This window comes from Nomascus leucogenys, chromosome 22a, assembly GCF_006542625.1.
Source record: "Nomascus leucogenys isolate Asia chromosome 22a, Asia_NLE_v1, whole genome shotgun sequence".
NCBI classification, from domain to species: Eukaryota; Metazoa; Chordata; class Mammalia; order Primates; family Hylobatidae; genus Nomascus; species Nomascus leucogenys.
The window spans coordinates 101543394-101570481 of NC_044402.1; the positions used below are offsets into that span (position 1 = coordinate 101543394).

The following is a 27088-nucleotide window of genomic DNA, read 5'->3' on the forward strand; positions in this document are numbered from 1 at the left end:
TGTCATCTGTGTCAGTGACAGCAAAGCTGGACCTATGCTAGGCCCTGGTGGGTCATCTTTAAACACTGGCCTTTTTTATCTTGTTAGGAATATAGAAGCAAACGTCTCACATCTCTGACAGATGGGCTTTACGGCTTTGCCTAAAGCTCTGGTTGTTTTTAAGGCCCTTGAATAAAAATAAAAGACGATATTTGCAGATTTTAAGAGGAAGTTTTTTTTTTTTTTGAGACAGAGTCTCACTCTGTCGCCCAGGCTACTGGAGTGCAATGGCGTTATCTTGGCTCACTGCAACCTGTCTCCCGGGTTCAAGCGATTCTCCACCTCAGCCTCCTGAGTAGCTGGGATTACAGGCACCAGCCATCATGGCCGGCTAATTTTTGTATTTTTGTAGAGATGGGGTTTCACCATGTTGGCCAGGCTGGTCTTGAACTCCTGACCTCAGGTGATCTGCCCGCCTTGGCCTCCCAAAGTGCTGGGATTACAGGGATGAAACATTACACCTGGCCAAGAGGAAGTATTTTTTTTTCTATCCTGCTCTTTCTGAAAAGCTTGAACATTTTTCTGTACTTTCCTTTTCTTTTTTGAGACAGGATCTTGCTCTATCACCCAGAAGGGAGCACAGTGGTACAATCATGGCTCACTGCAGCCTACCTCCCGGGCTCAAGTGATCCTCTCACCTCACCCTCCCAAGTAGCTGGAACTACACACAGGCACCACCACATCCATCTAATTTTTAAAATATTCTGTAGAGACAGGGTCTCACTATGTTGCCCAGGCTGGTCTCAAACTTCTGGGCTCAAGCAATCCTCCAACTTCAGCCTCCTGAGTGGCTGGGACTACAGGCACATGCTATCATGTCTAGCTAACTTACTTTTGTTTTTTGTAGAGATAGGTAGGGTCTTTTGCTGTATCGCCCAGGGCGGTCTTGAACTCCTGGCTTCAAGGGATCTTCCAGCCTTGGCCTCCCAAAGTACTGGGATTATGGTCATGATCCACCATGTAATTTTTGTTTTATGCGCATTTATAAGCTTTGCTTCCCCAACAAGATTATAAGCTCTTTGATTGAAGTACATCATATATTTGATATGTATTCTCTTGTCCAAGTGTTTCTGTAGGCAATAAGGGAAACTTTGTAAAACAAGAGTCAAGTAAATTTGAGAAGTGCCGCCTAATCTCTTCCCCCCTCAGAGATTTGCAATGCATATTGACCTATTAAAGGCTCTGAGAATTCTTCCTGCGAAGAAACCTATTTTAGCCTTGTCCACCTTGCATTTCCCAAACACGTTTAACCTCAGGACTCCCTTTTTCACTAAGAATGTTTTGCCTATCTTGTGTTTTACCCATGTGCTCTATAGCAATTGACACTGGGCTTATTAAAGGTACTCAATACGTGATTGTAAATTAACTGGTGAAGCATTCCCTCATTCTTTTTTATTTTATACATTTATTTAATGAAGCCATTTTCATAGAAATTGTCAAGATAAATGTATCCTCATTTAGATCAAAACAAATTCTAAATTAATGAAGTCATGACATTTGATTGTATTTTGTTTTTTTTTTTTTGCTTTATCTGTGAAGTCCTCAAACCTGTGAGTAGTGCTGACCCTGGTCTTGAATGAACAGCCGTGTACTAACTGCAAGGCCAGAAGAACCCCCGCCCTTCCCCTCCCCACCCCCCCACATCATTTCAAGAAGTTCTAAAGAACAGTTGAAATTTACGGAGATAAAGGCCGGGCGCGGTGGCTCACGCTTGTAATCCCAGCACTTTGGGAGGCCGAGGCAGGCGGATCACGAGGTCAGGAGATCGAGACCACGGGGTAAAAATACAAAAAAAAAAATTAGCCGGGCGTGGTGGCGGGTGCCTGTAGTCCCAGCTACTCGGAGAGGCTGAGGCAGGAGAATGGCGTGAACCCGGGAGGCGGAGCTTGCAGTGAGCCGAGACTGCGCCACTGCACTCCAGCCTGGGCGACAGAGCAAGACTCCATCTCAAAAAAATAAATAAATAAATAAATAAATTTACGGAGATCAGACTGGGTTGAGTGTGGGATTTCCAGGGTGGGTTCTAGAAGGAGAAGTGGGACTTCTGTAGTTTGTTGAAATTTTATTTTCCAAACCCAGCCCCCAAGTTTTTCTTCCTCTATTTATGTGCAAGGACAAAACAGTTACTGTCCAACCTACACAGGATATGGACTCTGTCTGCTCTGAGCCCATTTTAGTTTAGAATATACAGACCTCCCTCCAGGTCCTAAGAGAGAGATTCTGTGAGAGATGCGCAACACCGTAAGATTAGTGATTTGTACTTTGAAATGGCTGCCTTTATTTCCTTTAAAGTCAATATCTTATATTTGAATAAACACAGTTTGCAAAGCATCTTTACAGAAATCTCATTGGATCCTCACGGTCACCTTTTTTTTGAGACAGAGTCTCACTCTTTTCACCCAGGCTGGAGTGCAGTGGAGTGATCTTGGCTCCTCCACTTCCTGGGCTCAGGTGATCCTCCTTCTTTAGCCTCCCAAGCAGCTGGGACCACAGATGCATGCCACCATGCCAATTTTTGTATTTTTGGTAGAGATGGGGTTTCACCATGTTGCCCAGGCTGGTCTCAAACTCTGCAGCTCAAGTGATCCACCCGCCTTGGCCTCCCAAAGTGCTGAGATTACAGGTATGAGCCACAGTTGCCCTCACAGTCACCTTTCGAAGAACCTCCTGCTCAAGAGATCCTCCTGCCTCAGCCTCCTAAGTAGCTGTGATGACTACAAGCATGCACTACCATGCCTGGCTAATTTCTTTATTTTTTGTAGAGACGGGGTTTCCCTGTGACGCCCACGGTGGTCTCAAACTCCTGAGCTCAAGCCATCCTCCCACCTCAGCGTCCCAAAGTGCTGGGATTATAGGTGTGAGCCACTGCACCTGGCCAAGCATTAGTTTTAATCCTGTTTTATAGATGAATAAACTGAGGCTGACTCAGACTGACTCAAAGTCACACTGTCATTACCTTTTTGATCCTGTACATTAGACTGGGCTCTATGCATGTTCTTGCTGGCCCAATAAAGTTGCAAGTACCAGCTAACAACCCTTCCCACTCCACCTCACTACCTCATAGAGGAAAATTGTGAAGTTAATGGGAAATGTCAGCGGTGATGTCTTCAGGCTGGGCTTGTGGAGTGACTGCCTTGCCACAGGATATTTAAGCAATGCTCTGTCTTGTCTGAGGCTCAGACCTGCTGTTCTTATTGGCATTTGGAACCTGCATGGTTTTTGGCTTCACCTCCAGCTTTAGCCATTTTTCTTCTGTTCTTTTAGGTAAGGATTTTCTGCCTCAGACCTCAGATTCCCATTTCCTTCCTAGCTTCTCTGCTGTTATAGTTCAGTCTCTTCCAAGACCATGCAAGATTCAGACCCTAGTAGGAGGAGATGGAGGAACTAGGACTTAACCCACATCTTGTGATTCCAAGGCTGGTTCCTCTTTTGCCCTGCACCACGCAGCTGTCTGCTCACGGTCATGTGACAGGGGCTTCCCCAGCCAGAACCTCCAGGGAGCACAGATAAAGGAAAGAGCTGGAAGGCACAATACAGCATTTGTTCTGTCCAAGCCTTACATGTCAGCATGGGCAGGGAGAACGTGGTGAAGCTTTCTTTCAAGGACTTTGATAAGGAAGGACATTTATCAGTGAAGAGAGGTTTTGAGGGAAGTGAACCAATCTTGAGATAAGTAAACAAAAGAGCTTTGAGTCTGGTGTTTCCCTGTTTGCTTCTGCACCCTGGAGGAGCAAATACTCCATGATTAGAGACCTTTGGAATAGAATAGCAGTGATGGAACTGGAGTCCTAGTCCAGGTTCTCTCCTTGTTCAGCCTGGATTCAGCACTGGGTATCGAAACTCGCCTGCACCCTCAGAGGAGATGGCTGGGGACAGTGTGTCCAGGCCTCTTCTACACACAGAGAGTTTTCTTTTTTTTATAAAGGGTATACACATTTAAAATTTAGTGATACTCCCAAATTGCTCTTCAAAAAGGCTGTGCAAAATTACAGTCCTGATAACAGCTACCCAGAGATCCTGTGAAGGCATTTGCCCTCGTTATTATTATATTATTATTATTTGAATTTGAGACGGAGTCCTGCTCTGTTGCCCAGGGTGGAGTGCAGTAGCACAATCTTGGCTCACTGCAACCTGTGCCTCCCAGGTTCAAGCAATTCTCCTGTTATCAGTCTCCCTAGTAGCTGGGATTACAGGTGAGCATCACCACGCCTGGCTAATTTTTGTATTTTTAGTAGAGACGGGGTTTCACCATATCGGCCAGACCGGTCTCAAACTCCTGACCTCAGGTGATCCACCTGTCTCGGCCTCCCAAAGTGCTAGGATTACAGGTATGAGCCACTGGGCCCGGCTGCCCTCACTATTTAATGGGTTATTTGCAACCTGTGAATCATGTCTTCTATTTCCTTGTTAATGATGCTTATTGATTATAGACTTAGGAATATCAGCACCTCCTTTGTATCTCTTCATTCTTACATGATATAATAATTCATTTTTTTTTTGAGACAGAGTCTCACTCTGTTGCCCAGGCTGGAGTGCAGTGTCACAATGTTGGCTCACTGCAACCTCTACCTCCTGAGTTCAAGTGATTCTCCTGCCTCAGCCTCCTGAGTAGCTGGGACTACAGGTGCGTGCCACTACACCTGACTAATTTTTGTATTTTTAGTAGAGACAGGGTTTCACCATGTTGGCTAGGCTGGTCTTGAACTCCTGACCTCAGGTAATCTGCCCGCCTCGGCCTCCCAAAGTGCTGGGATTACAGGTGTGAGCCACTGCACCCAGCCAATAATTCATTGTTTAATCCTTAGTTGTGGGCCAAGCAAAGGAGAAAAGTAAGGAGCCTTCTCCTTTTACTGATAGGAAAGGTCAAAGGACTTACCTAGTGAATTATTTACCTAAAAATGTATACAAATCACTCCAAAATTTAGTGGCTAAAATCAACAGTAGTAATTTAATTATATCTTCACAGTTACTAATTTAATTATATCCTCACCTGTGGGTGAGGAATTTAGGAGCAGCTTAGCTGGGCTGCTCTGGCCCAGACTCTAGTGAAGTTGTGGTCAGTTGTCAGCTGGGTCATCTGAATGCTTGATTGGGATTGGAGGATCCACTTCTATGGTGGTCACTCACATGACTGGGAAGTTGGTGCTAGCTGTTGGCAGGAAGCCTGTTCTTCATGTGGGCCTCTCTGAGGGACTGCTTGAGTACTTTCATGATGTGGTGGTGGGCTTCTCCCAGAGTGAGCCACTCAGAAGAGAGAAAGATTGTGAGGTCTGGACTTCAATAAGAAGACTGTTGAAGAAAAAAAGGTTTTGCCCCCCCTTGGTTTGATTGGACTAGGGTGGGCTCAGTCTGTTCCCGTGGCTGGCATCAGGCAGGAACAGTGGTATAGCAGGGTATAGACCATATTTAGGGACCTAAAGTCATGTCTCTCATGATTCATGTGGTTCTTGTTCCAACTGCCCAGGACTCAGGCACATCAAAATATGACACAAAAGCAGAAGCTTTTCATAATGGAGATTAGACCATGGCTAGGATTCCTACCCAGTCCTCTTGAGCTCTCTTCACTCCAGTGTTGTTTTCCATGTTTGTTTTTTGTTTTCCCCAGAGCTTCTTCGAGACACCTTCACTTCCCTGGGCTATGAAGTCCAGAAATTCTTGCATCTCAGTGTGCATGGTATATCCCAGATTCTTGGCCAATTTGCCTGTATGCCTGAGCACCGAGACTACGACAGCTTTGTGTGTGTCCTGGTGAGCCGAGGAGACTCCCAGAGTGTGTATGGTGTGGATCAGACTCACTCAGGGCTCCCCCTGCATCACATCAGGAGGATGTTCATGGGAGATTCATGCCCTTATCTAGCAGGGAAGCCGAAGATGTTTTTTATTCAGAACTATGTGGTGTCAGAGGGCCAGCTGGAGGACAGCAGCCTCTTGGAGGTGGATGGGCCAGCGATGAAGAATGTGGAATTCAAGGCTCAGAAGCGAGGGCTGTGCACAGTTCACCGAGAAGCTGACTTCTTCTGGAGCCTGTGCACTGCGGACGTGTCACTGCTGGAGCGGTCCCACAGCTCACCGTCCCTGTACCTGCAGTGCCTCTCCCAGAAACTGAGACAAGAAAGGTGAGCCCCCAGGAGGTGGTCAATTCCGGACCACCTGCTTATTTTCATGCCACCAGGGTGGGAATTACCACTGTGCCACATTTGCTGCCCTTCTCTCCGGGAGGAAAAGAGATTTTCCCTCCTGCATTGGGGTTTCCCTAGGACTACAGTATAGACCCGGCATGATTTAAAAATACTTTGTAGTTAGTTAGTTTGTAGTTTGAATACTTTTCTTCAAAATTGAGAAATTTTTAGCCTGGGCAACAAAGTGAGAACTTGCTCTATAAAAAATTTTAAAATTAGTTGGGTGTGGTAGTGTGAGCTTATAGTCCCGACTGCTTGGGAGGCTAAGGTAGGAGGATTGCTTGATCCCAGGAGTTTGAGGCTGCAGTGAGTCGTGATTGCACTGTGCACTGCAGCCTGAGCAACAGAGGGAGACCTTGTCTCCAATAAATAAATAAATAAATACAAATAACAAATTTATTTATTTATTTATTTTTTGAGATGGAGTCTTGCTCTGTTGCCCAGGCTGGAGTGCATTGGCGCAATCTTGGCTCACTGCAACCTCCGCCTCCCGGGTTCAAGCAGTTCTCCTGCCTCACCCTCCCAAGTAGCTGGGATTACAGGCATGTGCCACAACGCCCTGGCTAATTTTTGTATTTTTAGTAGAGACTGGGTTTCACCATGTTGACCAGGCCAGTCTTGAACTCCTGACCTCAGGTGATCTGCCTGCCTCAGCCTCCCAAAATGCTAGGATTACAAGTGTGAGCCACTGCGCCTGGCCACAAATTTTTATTTTTAATTTTTCTTTTTTTTGAGACAGAGTTTCACTCTTGTTGCCCAGACTGGAGTACAGTGGCATGATCTTGGCTCACTGCAACCTCCACCTCCTGGATTCCAGTGATTCTCCTGCCTCAGCTTCCTGAGTAGCTGGGATTACAGGCGCCCGCCATCACACCTGGCTAATTTTTGTATTTTTAGTGGAGACAGGGTTTCCACCATGTTGGCCAGGCTGGTCCGGAACTCCTGGCCTCAAGTGATCCACGCACCTCGGCCTGCCAAAGTGCTGGGATTACAGGCATGAGCCACCATGCTCAGCCACTTTCCAGGTGTTTTTTTATTTGATACCCACACAGTAATGTAGAAGTATATCTTTTTTGTTTGTTTGTTTTTTGAGATGATGTCTCGCTCTGTTGCCCAGGCTGGAGTGCAGTGGCACACCTCGGCTTACTGCAACGTCCACCTCCCAGGTTCAGGCAATTCTCCTGCCTCAGTCTCCTGAATAGCTGGGACTACAGGCGCACATCACCATGCTCTGCTAATTTTTGTATTTTTAGAAGAGATGGGGTTTCACCATGTTGGCGAGGCTGGTCCCGAACTCCTGACCTCAAGTGATCCTCCTGCCTCGGCCTCCCAAAGTGAGCCACTGCACCCAGCCCGGAAGTATGTTTGTAAGCCCAGATGGAATCATCGTCTATTGTTTCTTTTTTTTTAATTAAAAAAATTTTAATGCCGTTCAAATCCCCATGTCTGGCTCATTTCAGCTCCTTTACTGCCAAAGCAGGGGACAAGGACTGCTTCAGTTTCTCTGCCTTCTCTTTCTCTGAAGGTATCTGCTGCATCGAACTTGAAAGTTCACATTATCCTTATTTTTCTTGATCTTGACAGATTTGGCATCCTTTCACCTGGCTGTGAGTAGAAAGTCCTTGATTTCCTCAATTTTTCAAGGCATGGCGATGAGGCACACAGGGAGAGGGCAAGGACAGGCACCCCTCTAGCCCATGTATCACCCAAAAGACACTCACAGCCTGCCACCACTTTATAACCTGCTTTTAGTTTGTTTAGCAGCAGATCACAAACATTTTTGCATGTCAGTAGTCACGTTTCTACAGCATCAGTTTAATGTATGCACAACAGCCCATAATATGGCCATAGCTTAATTTACTTGATCAATCTTCAGTTGTTGCATACTGTTTGCTTTCCTACAAAGTAAGTATTAAACATCCTTGCAACTTGGTATTTGTTCTTATCCTTAATTGTTTTCTAGGGGGACAATTCCCGGAAGTGGAATTACTGAGTCAAAGGACATGCATTTTTCAAGCCTTGGATGCATCTTACTAGATAGATGTCCTATAGCATGGTCATATCAGCTTTATAGGAAAGTAGCTGTGTCCCTGAATTCTCCCTGACACTGCATGCTCTTATATTTCCTCAAGTTTTGACAATTTGATAGGTGAAAAGTGGTATCTGACCATCTAGATCTGGAAGGCTTTGTTTTTTTTTGGTTTTTTTTTTTTTTGAGATGGAGTCTTGCTCTGTTGCCCAGGCTGGAGTGCAGTGGCGCAATCTCGGCTCACTGCAAGCTCCGCCTCCCGGGTTCATGCCATTCTCCTGCCTCAGCCTCTCCGAGTAGCTGGGACTACAAGCGCCCGCCACCACGCCCAGCTAATTTTTTGTATTTTTAGTAGAGACGGGGTTTCACCGTGGTCTCGATCTCCTGACCTCGTGATCCGCCCGCCTCAGCCTCCCAAAGTGCTGGGATTACAAGCATGAACCACTGCGCCTGGCCCTGGAAGTCTTTGTTATATAAACATTTTTTTAATGTTTATTGGCAAGAATACTTTTCTAAGAGAAACATCAGTGAGCTGGTTTCCGTTTAAGCTGAATGAAGCCACAATGTACCTCAAGTATAAGATTAACTGGCCTTTTTCAGTTGCACTCTAATTACAATTTAAAATGTTTCTGAGCCACCTGTCAAATGCATTCTGGGCTGTACCTCTGCATACCCCAGGAATAAATCTCATGGCCTTCTTTACCTGGCCTCCTTAGCGGTGGCCCAGCAGGAAGCGGGGGTTAGAGCAGGAGCCACTCAGCCTTCCAAGACAGATACTCCATGGGCCAGTGGTATTACTGGCCTTTTGAGCCCATCCCCATTTGCATAGATGATCCATGTGGGTTATCATCTGGCTGGTATGTTCCCAGAGTGAAACTCAGCAGCCCCTTGAGGGAGGGGATGATGGCCATCAGGCCAGAGTGTTGCAAGTTAGTTTGGATCATTTGCTAAGCAGCTTGTGGTGCCTTCAGAAAGGAACAGTTTCAAAGAATTTTCACATCTGTTGGCTCATTTTGCCCTAACGACAGTCTTCTCTTTGATATTTGCATGGCATTAAATTTTGCCTTTCTTGTTTTCTCCAGAAAACGTCCACTCCTGGATCTTCACATTGAACTCAATGGCCACATGTATGATTGGAACAGCAGAGTTTCTGCCAAGGAGAAATATTACGTCTGGCTGCAGCACACTCTGAGAAAGAAACTTATCCTCTCCTACACATAAGAAACCAAAAGGCTGGGCATAGTGGCTCACACCTGTAATCCCAGCACTTTGGGAGGCCAAGGAGGGCAGATCACTTCAGGTCAGGAGTTTGAGATCAGCCTGGCCAACATGGTAAACGCTGTCCCTAGTAAAAATACAAAAATTAGCTGGGTGTGGGGATGGGTACCTGTATTCCCAGTTTACTTGGCAGGCTGAGGTAGGAGGATCTTTTGAACCCAGGAGTTCAGGGTCATAGCATGCTATGATTGTGCCTACGAATAGCCACTGCATACCAACCTGGGCAATATAGCAAGACCCCATCTCTTTAAAAAAAAAAAAAAAAGGACAGGAACTATCTTAGTCAATGTATTAGTCATGGTTCTCTAGAGGGACAGAACTAATAGGATACATGTATATAAAAAGGGGAGTTTATTAAGGAGTATTGACTCACATGATCACAAGGTTAGGTCCCACAATAGGTCATCTATAAGCAAGGAAGCCAATTCAAGTCCCAAAGCTGAAGAACTTGGAGTCCAATGTTTGAGGGCAGGAAGCATTCAGCATGAGAGAGAGATGGAGGCCAGAAGACTACACCAGTCTAGTCTTCCCATGTTTTGCCTGCTTTTATTCTGGCAGTGCTGGCAGCTGATTAGATGGTGCCCACCCAGATTGAGGATGGTCTGCCTTTCCCAGTCCACTGACTCAAATGTTAAATCTCCTTTGGCAGCACCCTCACAGACGTACCCAGGAACACTTTGCATCCTTCTATTCAATCAAGTTGATACTCAGTATTAACCATCACAGTCCATTTGGGCAACTATACCAAATTACCGTAGACCAGGTGACTTAAACAGCAGTTATTTCTCACAGTTCTGGAGGCTGGGAAATCCAACATCTAAGTGGTAGCATATCTGGTGTCTGGTAAGGCATGCTTCCAGATCTTACCAGATGTCAGTCTTTTCATGTTCTCACATGGCAGAAAAAGAGGATGCAAACTCTCAAGTGTATCTTCTTCAAGGGCACAAATCCCATTCATGAGGGCTCTACCCTCATGACCTAATTACCTCCCAAAGGCCCCACCTTCTGATACTGTCACATTGGGGATACTGTCTCCCCTTTGAATTCTGGGGGGGATACAAACATTCAGTTTGTAACAATAGCCTTATGATTTAGAGGTTACTTGTTCGTTCACCTAGACCTCAAATTGCATTTTACAGCTAATCAAGTATATCCTTCTCTGATTTGATAGTGTGACCTAAAAGGGGACCATTGTTTGAAATATCATTAGAGTTGCTTATTGTTATTATTATTATTATTATTATTATTATTATTATTGAGACAGAGTTTCATTCTGCCGCCCAGGCTGGAGTGCAGTGGCATGATCTTGGCTCATTGCAACCTCTGCCTTCTGGGTTCAAGCGATTCTCCTGCCTCAGCCTCCCGAGTAGCCGGGATTACAGGCTCCTGCCACCACACCTGGCTAATTTTTGTATTTTTAGTAGAGACAGGGTTTCACCATGTTGGCCAGGGTGGTCTTGAACTCCTGACCTCAGGTGATTCACCAGCCTCGGCCTCCCAAAGTGCTGGGATTACAGGTGTGAGCCACTGCACCTGGCCTATTATTATTTTAAAAAATTTTAAAAATTGCTGAATAGGGTACCTCTGGGCAGTGTGTCAGAATACCACTTTTTAAATATTTTACGATTTATTTATTTTTCTATTTCTTGAGGTTAGTTTTAACTGATGTGTATCTGTATGTCTATTTGTGTATATTTTGTCATGATCATGCAACAGAGGCTGAAAAGTGTGGAAGAGACAGTTTTCAGGACCAACAATCAATTATTCCTACTTTCCAAGTTATTTTGATGCCATAGTGGCTCATACCTATAATCTGAGTACTTTGGGAGGCTGAGGTGGATGGATCACTTGAGCCCAGGAGTTCGAGACCAGCCTGGGCAACATAGCAAGACTCCATCTCTACAAAAAAATACAGCATTTAGCTGGGCGTGGTGGCGTGTTCCTGTAGTCCCAGCTGCTTGGGAGGCTGAAGTGGGCAGATCCCCGAGCCCAGAGAGGTCAAGGTTGTGATGAGCTGTGATCACACCACTGCACCTCAGCATGGGAGACAGAGTGAGACCCTGTCTCAGAATAAATAAATAAATAAAACCACCAGCACCACAAACAACAACAAAAAGTTATTTTGTACTTGTTTTGAGCACAGGACTCCTGAGGGTATCTTTGCATTTAATATTGCATAGGGGTACCAGTGGGAAGTAATGTGTATGCTTGGCCTCATGAGCTAAAGCCCTATGTTAATTATGACAAAAGGAAAGTGTGTGAGAGGGATCTTAACTACCTAGCAGCTCTAGCTGCCATCTTGAACCATGAAGATAAGGGCCACACTTAGGGGTAACTGGGTAGTGAGCAGCAAGAAGCCTTGTTGGATGAGGGCATGAAGGAGCAGAATCACTGTGGAATCACTGTGTCAGCCCCAATTACCTACCTCTGGACTTCTATGTGAGGGAAAAAAATTGAGAGTTTATATTTATCTAAACCTAGTTAACCCAAGTGATGCATTGTTACGAGATTAAAATGTTTGGAGGCTGGGCACGTTGGCTCATGCCTGTAATCCCAGCACTTTGGGAGGCCAAGGCGGGTGGATCACGAGGTGAGGAGATCAAGACCATCCTGACTAACATGTGAAACCCCATCTCTACTAAAAATACAAAAAATTAGCCAGGCGTTTTGGCAGGCGCCTGTAGTCCCAGCTACTCGGGAGGCTGAGGCAGGAGAATGGCTCAACCTGGGAGGTGGAGCTTGCAGTGAGCTGAGATCTTGCCACTGCACTCCAGCCTGGGCGACAGTGCGAGACTCTGTCTCAAAAAAATAAAAAAATAAAAAAAATGTTTGGAATGTTGGCTTCATCCCTGGGATGCAAGGCTGGTTCAACATATGCAAATCAAGAAACATAATTCATTACATAAACAGAACTAAAGACAAAAACCACATGATTATCTCAATAGATACAGAAAAGGCCTTCAATAAAATTCAACATTGCTTGCCTTCAATAAAATTCAACATTGCTTCATGTTAAAAGCTCTCAATAAACTAGGTATTGATGGAAAATATCTCAAAATAATAAGAACCATTTATGACAAGCCCACAGCCAATATATTGAATGGGCAAAAGCTGAAAGCATTCCCCTTGAAAACTGGCACAAGAGAAGGATGCCCTCTCTCACCACTCCTATTCAACATAGTGCTGGAAGTGCTGGCCAGGGCAATCAGGCAAGAGAAAGAAATAAAGGGTGTTCAAATAGGAAGAGAGGAAGTAAAACTGCAGATGACATGGTACTATATCTAGAAAACTCCATTATCTCAGCCCAAAAGCTCCTTAAACTGATAAGCAACTTCAGCAAAGTCTCAGGATACAAAATCAATGTGCAAAAATCACAAGCATTCTATACACCAACAATACACAAGCAGAGTGCCAAATCATGAATGAACTCCCATTCATGGTTGCTACAAAGAATAAAATACCTAGGAATACAGCTAATAAGAGATGTGAAGGACCTCTTCAAGGAGAACTACAAACCACTGCCCAAGGAAATAAGAGAGGACACAAACAAATGAAAAAACATTTCATTCTCGTGGATAGGAAGAATCAATATCATGAAAATGGCCATACTACCCAAAGTAATTTATAGGTTCATTGCTATTCCCATTAAACTACCATTGACATTCTTCACAGAATTAGAAAATAACTACTTTAAAATTCAAATGGAACCAAAAAGCATGTATAACCAAGACAACAATAAGCAAAAAGAACAAAGCTGGAAGCATCACACTACCCAACTTCAAAGTATACTGCAAAGCTACAGTAGCCAAAACGGCATGCTACTGGTACAAAAACAGACACATAGACCAATGGAACAGAATAGAGACCAGAGAAAGACCACACATCTACAGCCATCTGATCGTCGACAAACCTGACAAAAACAAGCAATGGGGAAAAGATTCCCTATTTAATAAATGGTGCTGGAAAAACTGGCTAGCCATATGCAGAAAATTGAAACTGACCCCTTCCTTACGCCTTATACAAAAATTAACTCAAGATTAAAGACTTAATGTAAAACCTAAAACTATAAAAACCCTAGAAGAAAATCTAGTTAATGCCATTCAAGACATAGGCACAAGCAAAGTTTTCATAACAAAAACATCAAAAGCAATTGCAACAAAAGCAAAAATTACAAATGGGATCTAATTAAACTAAAGAGCTCCTGCACAGCAAAAGAAACTATCATTAGAGTAAACAGGCAACCTACAGAATGGGAGAAAATTTTTGCAATCTATCCATCTGACAAAGGTCTAATATCCAGAACCTACAAGGAACTTAGAACAAATTGACAAGGAAAAAAACAACTCCATCAAAAAGTGGACAAAGGACATTAACAGGCACTTCTCAAAAGAAGACATTTATGTGGCCAACAAACATAAAAAAAAGCTCAACATTACTGATCATTAGAGAAATGCAAATGAAAACCACAATGAGATACCATCTCATGCCGGTCAGAATGGTGATTATTAAAAAGTCAAAAAACAACAGATGCTGGCAAGGCTGTGGAGAAGTAGGGACACTTTCACGTTGTTGGTGGGAATGTAAATCAGTTCAACCGTTGTGGAAGCATGTGTGGCAATTCCTCAAAGATCTAGAACTAGAAATACTATTTGTCCCAGCAATCCTATTACTGGGTATATACCCAAAGGAATATAAACCATTTTCTTATAAAGATACATGCACATTTTTGTTCATTGCAGCACTCTTCACAATAGCAAAGACACAATAGCAAATGCCCATCAAAGATAGACTGGATAAAGAAAATGTGGTACATATACACATGGAATACTGTGCAGTGCAGCTGTTAACAGCTTTTGGTGATACAGTGAATCAGATTTTTCATTTAATTCTTTTAATTGGTTATTACTGAACATGAAAAAGTAATCTTTGTATTGAAATCTTGAGTCTGGCCATGTTTCTATTTTAAATTCATAAAGAATTCTAACAGAAGAGGAATTCAAAGAATGTCATAAACGGATGTTTCTCCAAGGATGAAGGAACTATTTTATTCACTTGCTGATAATTCAGCTCAATCCAGTTTGGCATCATATAGATAAGTAGTTGAATTATGGATTTAAAATACATATCCTTTTCTAACTCCAAAGGTAATACTTATTTAGATGGTTTTGAAAATATAGAAAGGCATAAATTTTTTAAAAATCTGTTATTCTCCACCACCACTCAATCTATCATGTCTCTCCATTCATTCATCCGTTTGTTTATATCTGTTAATCTTTGTATGTGTTCATGTATAGCTTTTACATGATTGGAATCATAATGCATATTCCGTTTTGAAGTCTGCTTTTTTTTACACAAAAATATGTTGTGAATATTTTCCTATATTATGAAATATCATTAACTGAGCTTTTGGAATTGACTGCATGTTTTGGTACCATTTAGATGTAGTTTAAGATACTTAGAAGTTATGTGGCTTTGCCACTATGGATGAATCTTTACTCAATATTAGTTATTTAAAATAACCTCACCTAAACACTACTCAGCCATAAAAAGGAATGAATTAATGACATTCACAGCAACCTGGAGACTATTACTCTAAAGGAAGTAACTCGGGAATGGAAAACCAAACATTGTATGTTCTCACTCGTAAGTGGGAGATAAGCTATGAGGATGCAAAGGCATAAGAAGGATACAATGGACTTTGGGGACTCAGGGGAAAGGGTGGGAGGAGGGTGAAGGATAAAAGAATACAAATTGGGTTCAGTGTATACTGCTCAGGTGGTGGGTGCACCAGAATCTCACAAATAACCACTTAATTACTTACGCATGTAACCAAATACCACCTGTTACCCAAAAACCTATGGAAATAATTTTTTTTTTTTTAAAAAAGGAATGAGATCATGTCCTTTGCAGGGACATGGATGAAGCTGGAAGCCATTATCCTCAGCAAACTAACACAAGAGAAGGAAACCAAACACCACATGTTCTCACTTGTAAGCGGAAGCTGAACAATGAGAACACACGGACACAGGGATGAGATCACACACTGGGGCCTGATGCAGGGGCCGTAGGAGGGAGAGCATCAGGATAACTAGCTAATGCATGTGGGGCTTAATACCTAGGTGATGGGTTGATAGGTGCAGCAAACCACCATGGGACACGTTTACCTATGTAACCCGCACATCCTGCACTTGTATCCAGAACTTACAATAAAATATTTTAGAAATCTTTAGAGAATACGAAAAAGATTCTTCAATGCATACACAATAAAATTGCAGTTCAGTCAAACATTGGAAGTCTTTCTGTAACTGTCTAGTTGGTATCTTCATTTTCAGCTTCTTCAAGATCCCACTCCAAACACTGTTAGCTCAGCCGAATTGAACAGCTCATAGCTCTTACCTCTGGATCTTTAGTTCTGGTGATTGTATATTTCTGGACCATCTGGAACCCCAGCCTATCACCCTACCCCACATCTCCACATCCCCAAAATATAACCATACTTCAAGGGCAGTTCAAATACTGTCTCCTTCTATCCTCCATGAAGTCAGTTATCTCTTCCATTGGAATTATTGCCCCCTCTCCTGAACAGTACTATTTCATGTGAATCTCCTCCAAGGCTTCTTTTCATTTTATATCTCATGCTGTAATTCTTGGAGAGTATGCTGTAGCTCAAGTGCAGAATTCTCATCAGTTTTATCTTTATATCTCTCCTAAACACTTTACCTGATGAAGAGCCTGGCATACACATAAATATATATTGAATGAATCAGTGATGGACTGAAAAGAAGATGGATCTCCTAAATTTTAACTTTTATAAAATATTTTGATATATTCATGACCTTACTTTAGCAAGAAATGTACTGAACATGATGTAAACTATTGTTGATATAGTTTTTATATTGGAAGTGTAAGTAGTTTGTGGCATGGGATTGTGACATATCCTAGGTTTCCTCGTCTTCTTTTTATTGAAATGTAATTCACAAGCCATAAAATTTGCCCCTTTAAAGTATATGATGCAGTGGATTTTAGTATATTTACAGAGTTGTGCAGTCATCACCACTATCTAATTCCAAAACATTTCCATCTACCTAGAAAGAAACTCCATACCAGTGAGCTGCCACTCTAATCCTCCTCTTCCCCCAGCCTCTAGAAACAAATAATCCATTTTCTGCCTCTATGATTTGCCTATTCTGGATATTTTATAAAAATAAACATGTGGCCTTTCGTGTCTGACTTCCTTCACTTAGCATGTTTTCTTTTTTTTTTTTTTTTTTGAGACGGAGTCTTGCTCTGTCGCCCAAGCTGGAGTGCAGTGGCACAATCTCGGCTCACTGCAAGCTCCGCCTCCTGGGTTCATGCCATTCTCCTGCCTCAGCCTCTCCGAGTAGCTGGGACTACAGGCGCCCGCCACCACGCCTGGCTAATTTTTTTGTATTTTTAGTAGAGACGGGGTTTCACCGTGGTCTCGATCTCCTGACCTCGTGATCCACCTGCCTCGGCCTCCCAAAGTGCTGGGATTACAAGCGTGAGCCACCGCGCCCGGCAACTTAGCATGTTTTCAAGGTTCATCTATGCTATAGAGTGTACCAGTACTTCATTTTATGGCTGAATAATACTCTATTGTGTGGATATACCACATTTTGTTTATTCATCAGTTGATCGAAATTTAGATTGTTTCTACTTTTTTGTTATTATGGATGATGTTGCTATGAATATTTGTATATGAATTTTTATATGGATATATGTTTTCAGTTCTTCTGGGCATATACCTTAGAAGTCAGAGTGTTCATCATATAGTAACTATCTTTAGCCTTTTGAGGAACTGCCAAACTGCTTTTCAAAGTAATGGCATCATTTTATATTCCCACCAGCAGTGTATGAGGTTTTTTTTTGTTTTTTTGTTTTTGAGATGGAGTCTCACTCTCGCCCAGGGTGGAGTGCAGTGGCATTATCTTGATTCACTATAACCTCTGCCTTCTGAGTTCAAGCCATTCTCCTGCCTCAACCTCCCTAGTAGTTGGGAGTAGCTGGGATTACAGGAGCCCGCCACCATGCCCAGCTAATTTTTGTATTTTTTTTTTTAAGACGGAGTCTTGCTCTGTGGCCCAGGCTGGAGTGCAGTGGCACAATCTTGGCTCACTGCAAGCTCCGCCTCCCAGGTTCATGCCATTCTCCTGCCTCAGCCTCCCGAGTAGCTGGGAGTACAGGCACCCGCCACCACGCCCGTCTAATTTTTTGTATTTTTAGTAGAGACGGGGTTTCACAATGTTAGCCAGGATGGTCTTGATCTCCTGACCTCGTGATCCGCCTGCCTCGGCCTCCCAAAGTGCTGGGATTACAGACATTAGCTACTGTGCCTGGCCTTAAATCCTTTCTCATTTTAAAATTGGGTTATTTATTTTATTTTATTTTATTTTCCTGAGATGGAATCTCGCTCTGTCGCCCAGGTTGGAGTGCAGTGGTACAGTCTCGGCTCACTGCAACCTCCACCTCCTGAGTTCAAGCGATTCTCCTGCCTCAGCCTCCCTAGCAGCTGGGATTACAGGAACCCACCACCATGCCTGGCTAATTTTTGTATTTTTAGTAGAGACAGGGTTTCGCCATGTTGGCCAGGCTGGTCTTGAACTCCTGACCTCAGGTGATCTGCCTGCCTTGGCGTCCCAAAGTGCTAGGATTACAGGTGTGAGCCACCACACCCAGTGGGTTGTCTTTTTATTGTTGAGTTGTAAGCATTCTTTTTAATATTCTGGATACTAATTTCTTTCAGGTACAATCTTTGTGAATATATTCTCCGATTCCGTGGATTGTCTTCTCACTTTCTGGATACTCTCCTTTACAGTACAAGTTTTACATTTTGATGAAGTTCACTTGATTTCTGTTTTTTATGTTATTGCTTATGCTTTTGGTGTGATACCTAAAAAAACCATTGTCTAAATCAATTGCCTATGAGGTGTTACACCTATGTTTTCTTCTAAAGTTTTATGATTTTTAGCTCTTTAACCCATTTTGAGTTATTTTTGTGTATGCAGTGTGAGATAAGGGTCCAGCCTCATTCTTTTGCACATAAATGTTCACTTGTCTCAGCATTACTTATTGAAAATACTATTTTTTCCTTATAGAATTATTTTTTACTTATCACAAATCAACTAACTATAAGGGTTTATTTCTGGACTCAATGCTGTTGCTCTATCCTATGCTAGTACCACACTGTCTTGATTATTGTAACTTCGTAGTAAGTTTTGGAATCCAGAAATGTAGTACTCTAACTTTGTTGCTGTTCTTTTTTTTTTTTTTTTTGTAGAGATGAGGTCTTGCTATGTTGCCCAGGCTCCTCTCAAACTCCTGGCCTCAAACAATCCTCCCACCTCCGCCTCCCAAAGTGCTGAGGGGTGAGCCACTGCACCTGGCCTGTTCTTTTTCAAAATTGTTAGGGCTGTATTGGGTTTACCTTTCCCTAAATTTTCATATAACTGTAGGATTTGCTTGCAAATTTATGTAAAAAGGGCCTCTGGAATTTTGATAGTGATTACACTGAATGAGAGGAGTTTGGCAGGACTAGTTTCCCAAGACGTAAGACACAAGACCCTGCCGGGCGCGGTGGCTCACGCTTGTAATCCCAGCACTTTGGGAGGCTGAGGCGGGCGGATCACGAGGTCAGGAGATCGAGACCACGGTGAAACCCTGTCTCTACTAAAAATACAAAAAAAATTAGCCAGGCATGGTGGCGGGCGCCTGTACTCCCAGCTACTCGGAGAGGCTGAGGCAGGAGAATGGCATGAACCCGGGAGGCGGAGCTTGCAGTGAGCCGAGATTGCGCCACTGCACTCCAGCCTGGGCGACAGAGCGAGATTCCGTCTCAAAAAAAAGACACAAGACCCTGCTGATAAGACAGGATGTGGTAGAAAGGCCAACCCAAACCAGCCAAAACCATGATGGTGACAGAAGAGACCTCTGGTTACCTTTGCTGCCCATTCTATGGTAATTATAATACATTAGCACGCTAAAAGAAACTCCTACAGCACCATGATAGTTTACAAATGCCATAGCAACTTTCAGAAGTTACCCTGTATGGTCTAAAAGGTCCAGACCTCCCTACCTCTTTCCTGGAAAACTCATGAATAAGCCACCTCTTGTTTAGCATATAGTCAAGAAGCAACCACAAATATAGCCAGTCAGCAGCTCATCAGGGCTACTCTCCCTATGGGGTAACCATTCTTTTATTCCTTTACTTTCTTAATGAACTTGCTTTCACTTTATTCTGTCAGCATGCTCTTGAATTCTTTCCTGAACCCACTTGGCCTCCTGGGCTGAGCCTCAACCTTGGGGTACTTTTGCCAAACATATAAAGATAAGTTTGGCTGGGGGCAGTGGCTCATGCCTGTAATCCCAGCACTTTGGGAGGCTGAGGATGGTGGATCACTTGAGCCAAGGAATTTGAGGCCACCTTGGGCAACACAGCAAAACCCTGTCTCTACTAAAAATACAAAAATTAGCTGGGTATGGTAGTATGCGCCTGTAGTACCAGCTACTCGGAAGGCTGAGGTGGGAGGATCACTTGAGCCCGGGAGGTGGAGGTTTCAGTGAACTGAGATCATGCCACTGTACTCCAGCTGGGGGAACAGAGTGAGACCCTGTCTCAAAATAAAAATAAATTTGAGGTGTATTGCCATCTTAACGGAAGTTGTTACTGGTGGAAGGTATCCAAGTTACTGGTGGCAAATCTGCAGCAACCTCAATTCTTTCCTCCTCAGAAGAAAGAATTTGACTGAGGGTCATAAGGCAGAAGGAGGGACCGAGGCAAGTTTCGGAGCAGGAGTGAAAGTTTATTACGCTTTAGGCTGGGCACAGTGGCTCATGCCTGTAATCCCAGCATTTTGGGAGGCTGAGGCGGGTGGATTACTTGAGGTCAGGAATTTGAGATCAGCCTGGCCATCATGATGATGAAACCTCGTCTCTACTAAAAATACAAAAATTAGCTGGGCATGGTGGTACATGCCTGTAGTCCCAGCTACTCAGGAGGCTGAGGCAGGCAAATCACTTGAACCTGGGGGGCAGAGGTTGCAGTGAGCCGAGAAAGTTTATTAAGCTTTAGAACAGTAAGGAAAGGAAAGAAAAGAAGGAAAGTATAACTTGGAAGAGGGCCAAGCAGGTGACCTGAGAAACCAAGTGCAGGGCTTGCCCTCTTGACTTGGGGTTTTATATGCTCGCATACTGCCAGGATCTTGCGTTACTTCTCCCCACTCCTGAGATCTTTTTGGGAAGCTGATGATCAGTTTCAGGTGTTTTCTATTAGGTGCCTGCCTGTCCCTGGCACCACCTGTGACCAATTATTACTTTACAGAAACATTTAACAACCACCTGACCATCACCTGATGGTTGCCCAACACTCTTGGTGTGTGTCAGGGGAGCCCTCTCCTGCCTTGCTCAGACCTGACTGTACCCACTGTAACAAACCCCTTCTTTGTATACTTTGATATGGTGACATTTCTTGTCACTTGCCTCATGGTGAATTTTTATAGATGTGGCTAAGTCATATGCTTCCTTCTGAAAAATTATGTCAAATGCTAGCAGTTTCTTGCTGTTTTTTGTCCTAGAAACAACAAACTAACCTCGAAGTGAAAGGCCTTTCTGCGTTTATCTTTTTTATCTTTTTTCAGCAGCATTAAAACTACTTTACTCAGACCAAGTGCCGTGGCTCATGCCTGTAATCCCAGCACTTTGGGAGGTTGAGATAGGAAGATTGCTTGAGCCCAGGAGCTTGAGATCAGGCTGGGCAATGAAGTGAGAGCCAGTTTCTACAAAAACATTTTTAAAAATTTGCTGGACTTAGTGGGACATGCCTTTAGTTCCAGCTACTCTGGAGGCTGAGGTGGGAGGATCACTTGAGCCCTGGAGGTTGAGGTTGCAGTGAACTATGATCTTGCCACTGCACTCCAGCCTGTGCGACAGAGCAAGACCCTGTCTCAAGAAAACCCCACAAATATATAAACATATATAGTGGTTTCTTATATACAGCATTTTAAATTTATTGATATATAAAAATATGTATTTTAAATTTATATACTATACAATCTATGTTATATAAAAATATTTTTGTAATATATTTATATATTTTAAATTTAAATATATTTATAAATACATATTATATATAAATATATATAGTACACATTACTCAATTTTTCTTTTTCTTTTTTTTTTTTTGAGACAGAGTTTCACTCTTGTTGCCCAGGCTGGAGTGCAATGGCATGATCTCGGCCCACTGCAACCTCCGCCTCCCAGGTTCAAGAGATTCTCCTGCCTCAGCCTCCTGAGTAGCTGGGATTACAGGTGCCCACCACCATGCCCAGCTAATTTTTTTGTATTTTTAGTAGAGACAGGGTTTCATCATTTGGCCAGGCTGGTCTCGAACTCCTAACCTCAGGTGATCCGCCTGCATCAGCCCCCCAAAGTGCTGGGATTACAGGCATGAGCCACCACGCCCGGCCTACATTACTCAATTTAATCACGTCCACCTAGTTCCCTAGACAAACTATTGCTAATTTAACTTTTAGGAACTACTGCCATCTTGCGGAACTTTGAGGTTTTGCCACCCCAGAATTTCCTAGCTGCTCTGTTCTTCTATTATGTAGCATAGCAAACACAAAATGGGTCACTTTAGTTTTTTTGGAGATGGGATCTTGCTAGGTTGCTCAGGCTGGTCTCCAACTCCTAAGCTCAAGTGATCTTCCTACCTCAGCCTCCTCAGTAGCTGGTACTATAGGAGACAGCACCACACTGCCCAGGCCTGGTTGCATTTTACTTGTCTAGCTATCGTCTCTTTCCTGTTGACTATCTGGAAATCTCTGATGGGATCTTTAACAGAAAAAGTCTACTCCTTCGGACCTAGTTTCATGCCCATATACCACATATGACAGTTCTGGGAAGGTCTGGAATGTGTGGATAAAGGTGATGGCAGTGGCTGCTGCCATCATGCTGGCTGCAGCAGGAAGGCATGGCTCAGGGTGCACACTCCATGGAGCTGGTGGCTGCCCCCCACCTTCTGAGTTGGAGCGGGAGCTCCTCGGGTGCTGCTGCAGCTGCCCAAACCCAGCCACCCAGACTGCAGCTGTGGATCTGAGCCTCCCTGTGCTCTTGGAGGGGGCTAGGAGCAAGCAGGATCTGCCTTCCTGGGTGCAGAGACCAGCTTGGTCGTGGAGACCCTAACCCAGTGGTGCTAGAGGAATTAAAGACACACATACAGAAATATAGAGTGTGGAGTGGGAAATCAGGGGGCTGACAGCCTTTAGAGCTGAGAGCCCCAAACAGAGATTTACGCACATATTTATTGACAGCAAGCCAGTGATAAGCATAGTTTCTATAGATTATAGATTAATTAAAAGTATTCCTTATGGGAAACAAAGGGATGGGTGGAAACAAAGGGATGGGTGGAAACAAAGGGATGGGCTCTGGCTAGTTATCTGCAGGAGGAACATGTCCTTAAGGCACAGATCACTCAAGCTATTGTTTGTGGTTTAGGAATGCCTTTTTGCGGTTTTCCACCCTGGGTGGGCCAGGTGTTCCTTGCCCTGGTTCCGGTAAAGTAGCAGCCTTCAGCATGGCCATCATGGCCATCAAGAACATGTCACAGTGCTGCAGATATTTTGTTTATGGCCAGTTTTGGGGGCCTGTTCCCAACACCAGGGTGTGGCTGCAGCCACCCTCCTAGGTGCAGGACCTGGGCATCTCTGCAGCCTGCACCCTGGGGGCCCCAGGAAGGACCCCCTCCCACCCCATCCCTGCAGGCTTGGGGGTGTCTGCTCCTGCTGCCTGGCCTCTCTTCACTCCTGGCATCTGCTCCAATCTTGAAGTGGGGTTGGGGCCAAGCCCTGGGGCCTTGAATGGCAATGGGAGGCAGACACAGTCCTGGGCAGAAGGGGGCAGGTCCCCAGTAAGGCCCTGCCTTCAGGCCAGGGAGGGCCTGAAGGCTGGGGGTGGGGCTGCCAGTCCTGCGGACTGGAGTAGGGACTCATGGTGCCTCTTCTGGGTGCCCGTGGACCAACTGGCAGCCACTTCCTCCTTTCTGAGGTCCATAAAAGCCCTGGGCTCACCAGAGCAGGGCAGAGGATGGCCAGAGGACAAAGAGGGCAGAGAGGTGGCAGGATGACCAGCTACAGAGAGTAGTACCCTCTGCTGATAGCTGGAGACGATGGGATGGCTGGCTGCAGAGAAGAGCTACCTTCTCAACTGAGAGCTGCAGGGACAACCTGCCAGCAGAGAGAAGCCACCCTCTCCAGGGCCTCCTCTCCACTGAGAACTGAGCACTGGACAGATGACCTGCCTATAGAGAGTAGCTACCCACTGTGGGCCTCCTCTGAGCTGTTCTAGTACTAAATAAAGCTCTTCTTCGTCTTGTTCACCCTTCACTTGTCTGTGTACCTCATTCTTCCTGGACGCAGGCCAGAACTCGGGCAAAGGTGCTGTAGCCAGAGAGGTTTCCGGCCAGAAAATTGACACCCCAAAGATCCCATAACAAAGGTATGGAGCAAAGTGGAGGTAAGGAGGTCTTGGAGGTTGGGGGTGTCAAATCTAGAGGACTTGCTACTTCAAGACCTTCTGAGGACCCTCATGGGTTGGGGTGGAGGTTTCAGTGCTCTGAGCTCTTCTCTAGCCAGTATATCCCTTCCTCCTCCCCTGTGGCTTATACCAATCCTTTAGGAGTCATTACTCTTTTTTTTTTTGGATGGAGTTTTGCTCTTGTTAGGCAGGCTGGAGTGCAATGGCAAAATCTCGGCTCACTGCAACCTCTGCCTCTCGGGTTCAAGTGATTCTCCTGCCTCAGCCTCCTGAGTAGCTGGGATTACAGGCATGTGCCACCATGCCCGGCTAATTTTGTATTTTTAGTAGAGATGGGGTTTCTCCGTGTTGGTCAGGCTGGTCTCAAACTCCCGACCTCAGGTGATTCACCCACCTCAGCCTCACAAAGTGCTAAGATGACAGGTGTGAGCCACCGTGCCCAGCCAGGAGTCATTACCCTTTAAAATCTACCCGAACAGAGGGTGGGGAGCTTGGATCAGAGATTGTACGTCAAGGAAGGCCAACCACTGCTACCACTACCCCCTACTAATGTGGAACTAAAGCAGTCGTTGACTTCCACCTCTACAAAAGGCCATCAAGGTTTTGCTTGGCCCTTCATGTGTACTCAGTAGACTGCAACCAATCAGGAAAGAGATTGTAAGACGTTTATTCTACCACCATCAACATGCCCTCAGTAACTGTGTGTAGGAGGAAGTAGAAAATGCTGAGTACAAATATCTGCACTGCACACCATCTCCCCTCTGTAACCTGATTCAAATGTTTCCCTGGAGTAGTAGGATAAAAGTTACAGTTTTACTTCCTGGGTCTTTATTCTACCTTTACCTTCCAGGCCTAGATCAAATAATTCCTCCTCCAAGGAATGTCTGACTGATTGTCCCTTCTTAAAGCCCCTGTGGCATCACCACCCCCTGCCCGCAGTTACAGATGCTACACAATGTCATATGAGATTCGGGCAGTGGTAGCCCGGGGATCAAGAGCAAGGAGTTTGGAGTGGGAGAGACCCACGTTTGAGCCCTGAATTCTTGTTCATAGCTTTGGGATGGTGGCAAGATTCCTTGCCTCTCTGAATCTGGGTTTCCTCATCTATTGAATGTGGATAGTAATGCCAACTAAGGCTGGGAGTTGTTATGAGTTCAAATCAGAGAAGTTTAGAAATGGTAGTACCGGTCGTCCTAGTTATTATGGAAAGCAGGTCACTTTGCTTTCCAATTGTGCCCAATTCAGGGCTTTGAATTGCCTGCTAAATATTTAATATTATTGAATCAAAGTTGAAAGAGTTAATATACTTTATGAACAGAGTGAAAGAAAGTGAGTTTCAATAAGTTGCCTCCCTAAATGGCCCAATAAATTTAATATTTATAATAAAACAACTAAATAGAAGACCAAGACTTATGGCTTGTCTTTCTTTCTTATTTTCCAGAAAATAATATTTATATTTTAAGTTAAAGTAACTGCAAATTGGAAACCACAGGGGGAGCCCCAGGCTGGGACAAATAATGACTAGCCTGGTCCCAACAGAACAGGCAAAGAAGGTGGTCCCTACACTCTTTATGGTCAATTGAGGCCCCCTCCTCATTCTGCTGCAGCATTCTAGGGTCAGGGCCCCACCTACTCTGGAACTGGGGTAGTGAGTAACACAGCCTGCTGTGCTCCAGCCCCCCTTTCCCAAGAGGGTTTTTTTTTTTTTTTTTTTTTTGAGATAGAGTCTTTCTCTGTTGCCCAGGCTGGAGTGCAATGGCACGATTTTGGCTCACTGCAACCTCTGCCTCCCGGGTTCAAGCGATTCTCCAGCCTCAGCCTCCTAGTAGCTGGGATTACAGGCATGCGCCACCAAGCCTGGCGAATTTTATGTTTTTAGTTGAGATATGGTTTCACCATGATGGCCAGGCTGGTCTTGAACTCCTGACCTCAAGCAATCTGCCCACCTCAGCCTCCCAAAGTGCTGGGATTACAGGTGTGAGCCACTGTGCCCGGCCAGTACTTGTCTTTCTTTTTCTTTTTTTTTTTTTTTTTGAGAATGAGTCTTGCTCTGTAGCCCAGGCTGGAGTGTGATGGCGTGATCTCTGCTCACCGCAACCTCCACCTCCTGCCTTCAAGTGATTCTCCTGCCTCAACCTCCTGAGCAGCTGGGATTATAGGTGTGCACCACCACACCCAGCTAATTTTTTGTATTTGTAGTAGAGACAGGGTTTCACCATGTTGGTGAGGCTGGTCTCATGATCCACCTGCCTCAGCCTCCAAAAGTACTGGGATTACAGGCGTGAGCCACCACACCTGGCCCCAGGACTTGTCTTTCTTAAGCACAGAAGTTCTCTGAATGATGCCCAGGACATGGAAAGGACATTTTAATACATTTGCTAATCAAAGCATCATAAATCTTGCTTTTTTTTCCCCATAGATAAAACATCTTTCTAAGACTCTGTACCTCTTTCCAGAGTGCTGCACATTTGAGTTAGCTTAATTACAGTGTAGTGACTTTGATCCAAACTTGCTGGTTTAAATCTTGGCTCCTCCAGCCGCTCATTGTGTGACCTTGGGCAAATTAATTAACCTTTCTGTGCCTTAGTTTTCATATGTTAAAGCAGCAGCCATAGTAATAGTATTTATCTTAGAGTGTTGTTGGGATGGTGAAATGAGTAAATATTTGTAAATGCCCTGGCACACGGTAGTTGCAATATTAGTGCGCAGTATTGTTTTTATTATTAGAAATAATGTCTTCAAAGTCTCACTTTCCTGCTGGTTTGAATGTGCTGTGAGAACACATACTGTCAGTTTTGCCTACCACAAATTGGTTGAGTCTCTTGCAGGTCCCTCCAAATGGGCTTGTAATTCGCCATCCCCACTTTTCTTTTTTTTTTTTCCTTTCTTTTTCTTTTTATTTCTTAATTTCTCCCACAAAGACTGAAAGTGAATCCTCACTTTTCTTTTATCTTTTAAAAATTTTATTTGTGGGCCAGGCACGGTGGCTCCACGCCTGTAATCCCAGCACTTT

The 27088-nt window shown here is 44.3% G+C and overlaps 1 protein-coding gene and 1 pseudogene across 7 annotated transcripts in view; one reads left to right on the forward strand and one right to left on the reverse strand.

The window, feature by feature from the left end:
- The window catches only part of CFLAR (CASP8 and FADD like apoptosis regulator), a 64827-nt gene extending 40764 nt beyond the window's left edge, over window positions 1-24063 (forward strand). For 3 of the 7 annotated variants that reach the window (XM_030803580.1, XM_030803581.1, XM_030803582.1), the window contains 2 exons: window positions 5645-6155; window positions 8182-8427. In XM_030803580.1, coding sequence (XP_030659440.1) covers window positions 5645-6155; window positions 8182-8323 — 653 coding nt within the window. In that variant the 3' untranslated portion in view covers window positions 8324-8427. Of the gene's footprint in view, window positions 1-5644; window positions 6156-8181; window positions 8428-9329; window positions 9808-11241; window positions 12172-23957 lie in introns of those variants that run through there. The other 4 variants (XR_004027962.1, XR_004027964.1, XR_004027963.1 and 1 more) reach the window with 3 other exon arrangements.
- LOC100592690 lies at window positions 7670-7866 on the reverse strand (annotated as a pseudogene).
- Window positions 24064-27088: the final 3025 nt, after the last annotated feature.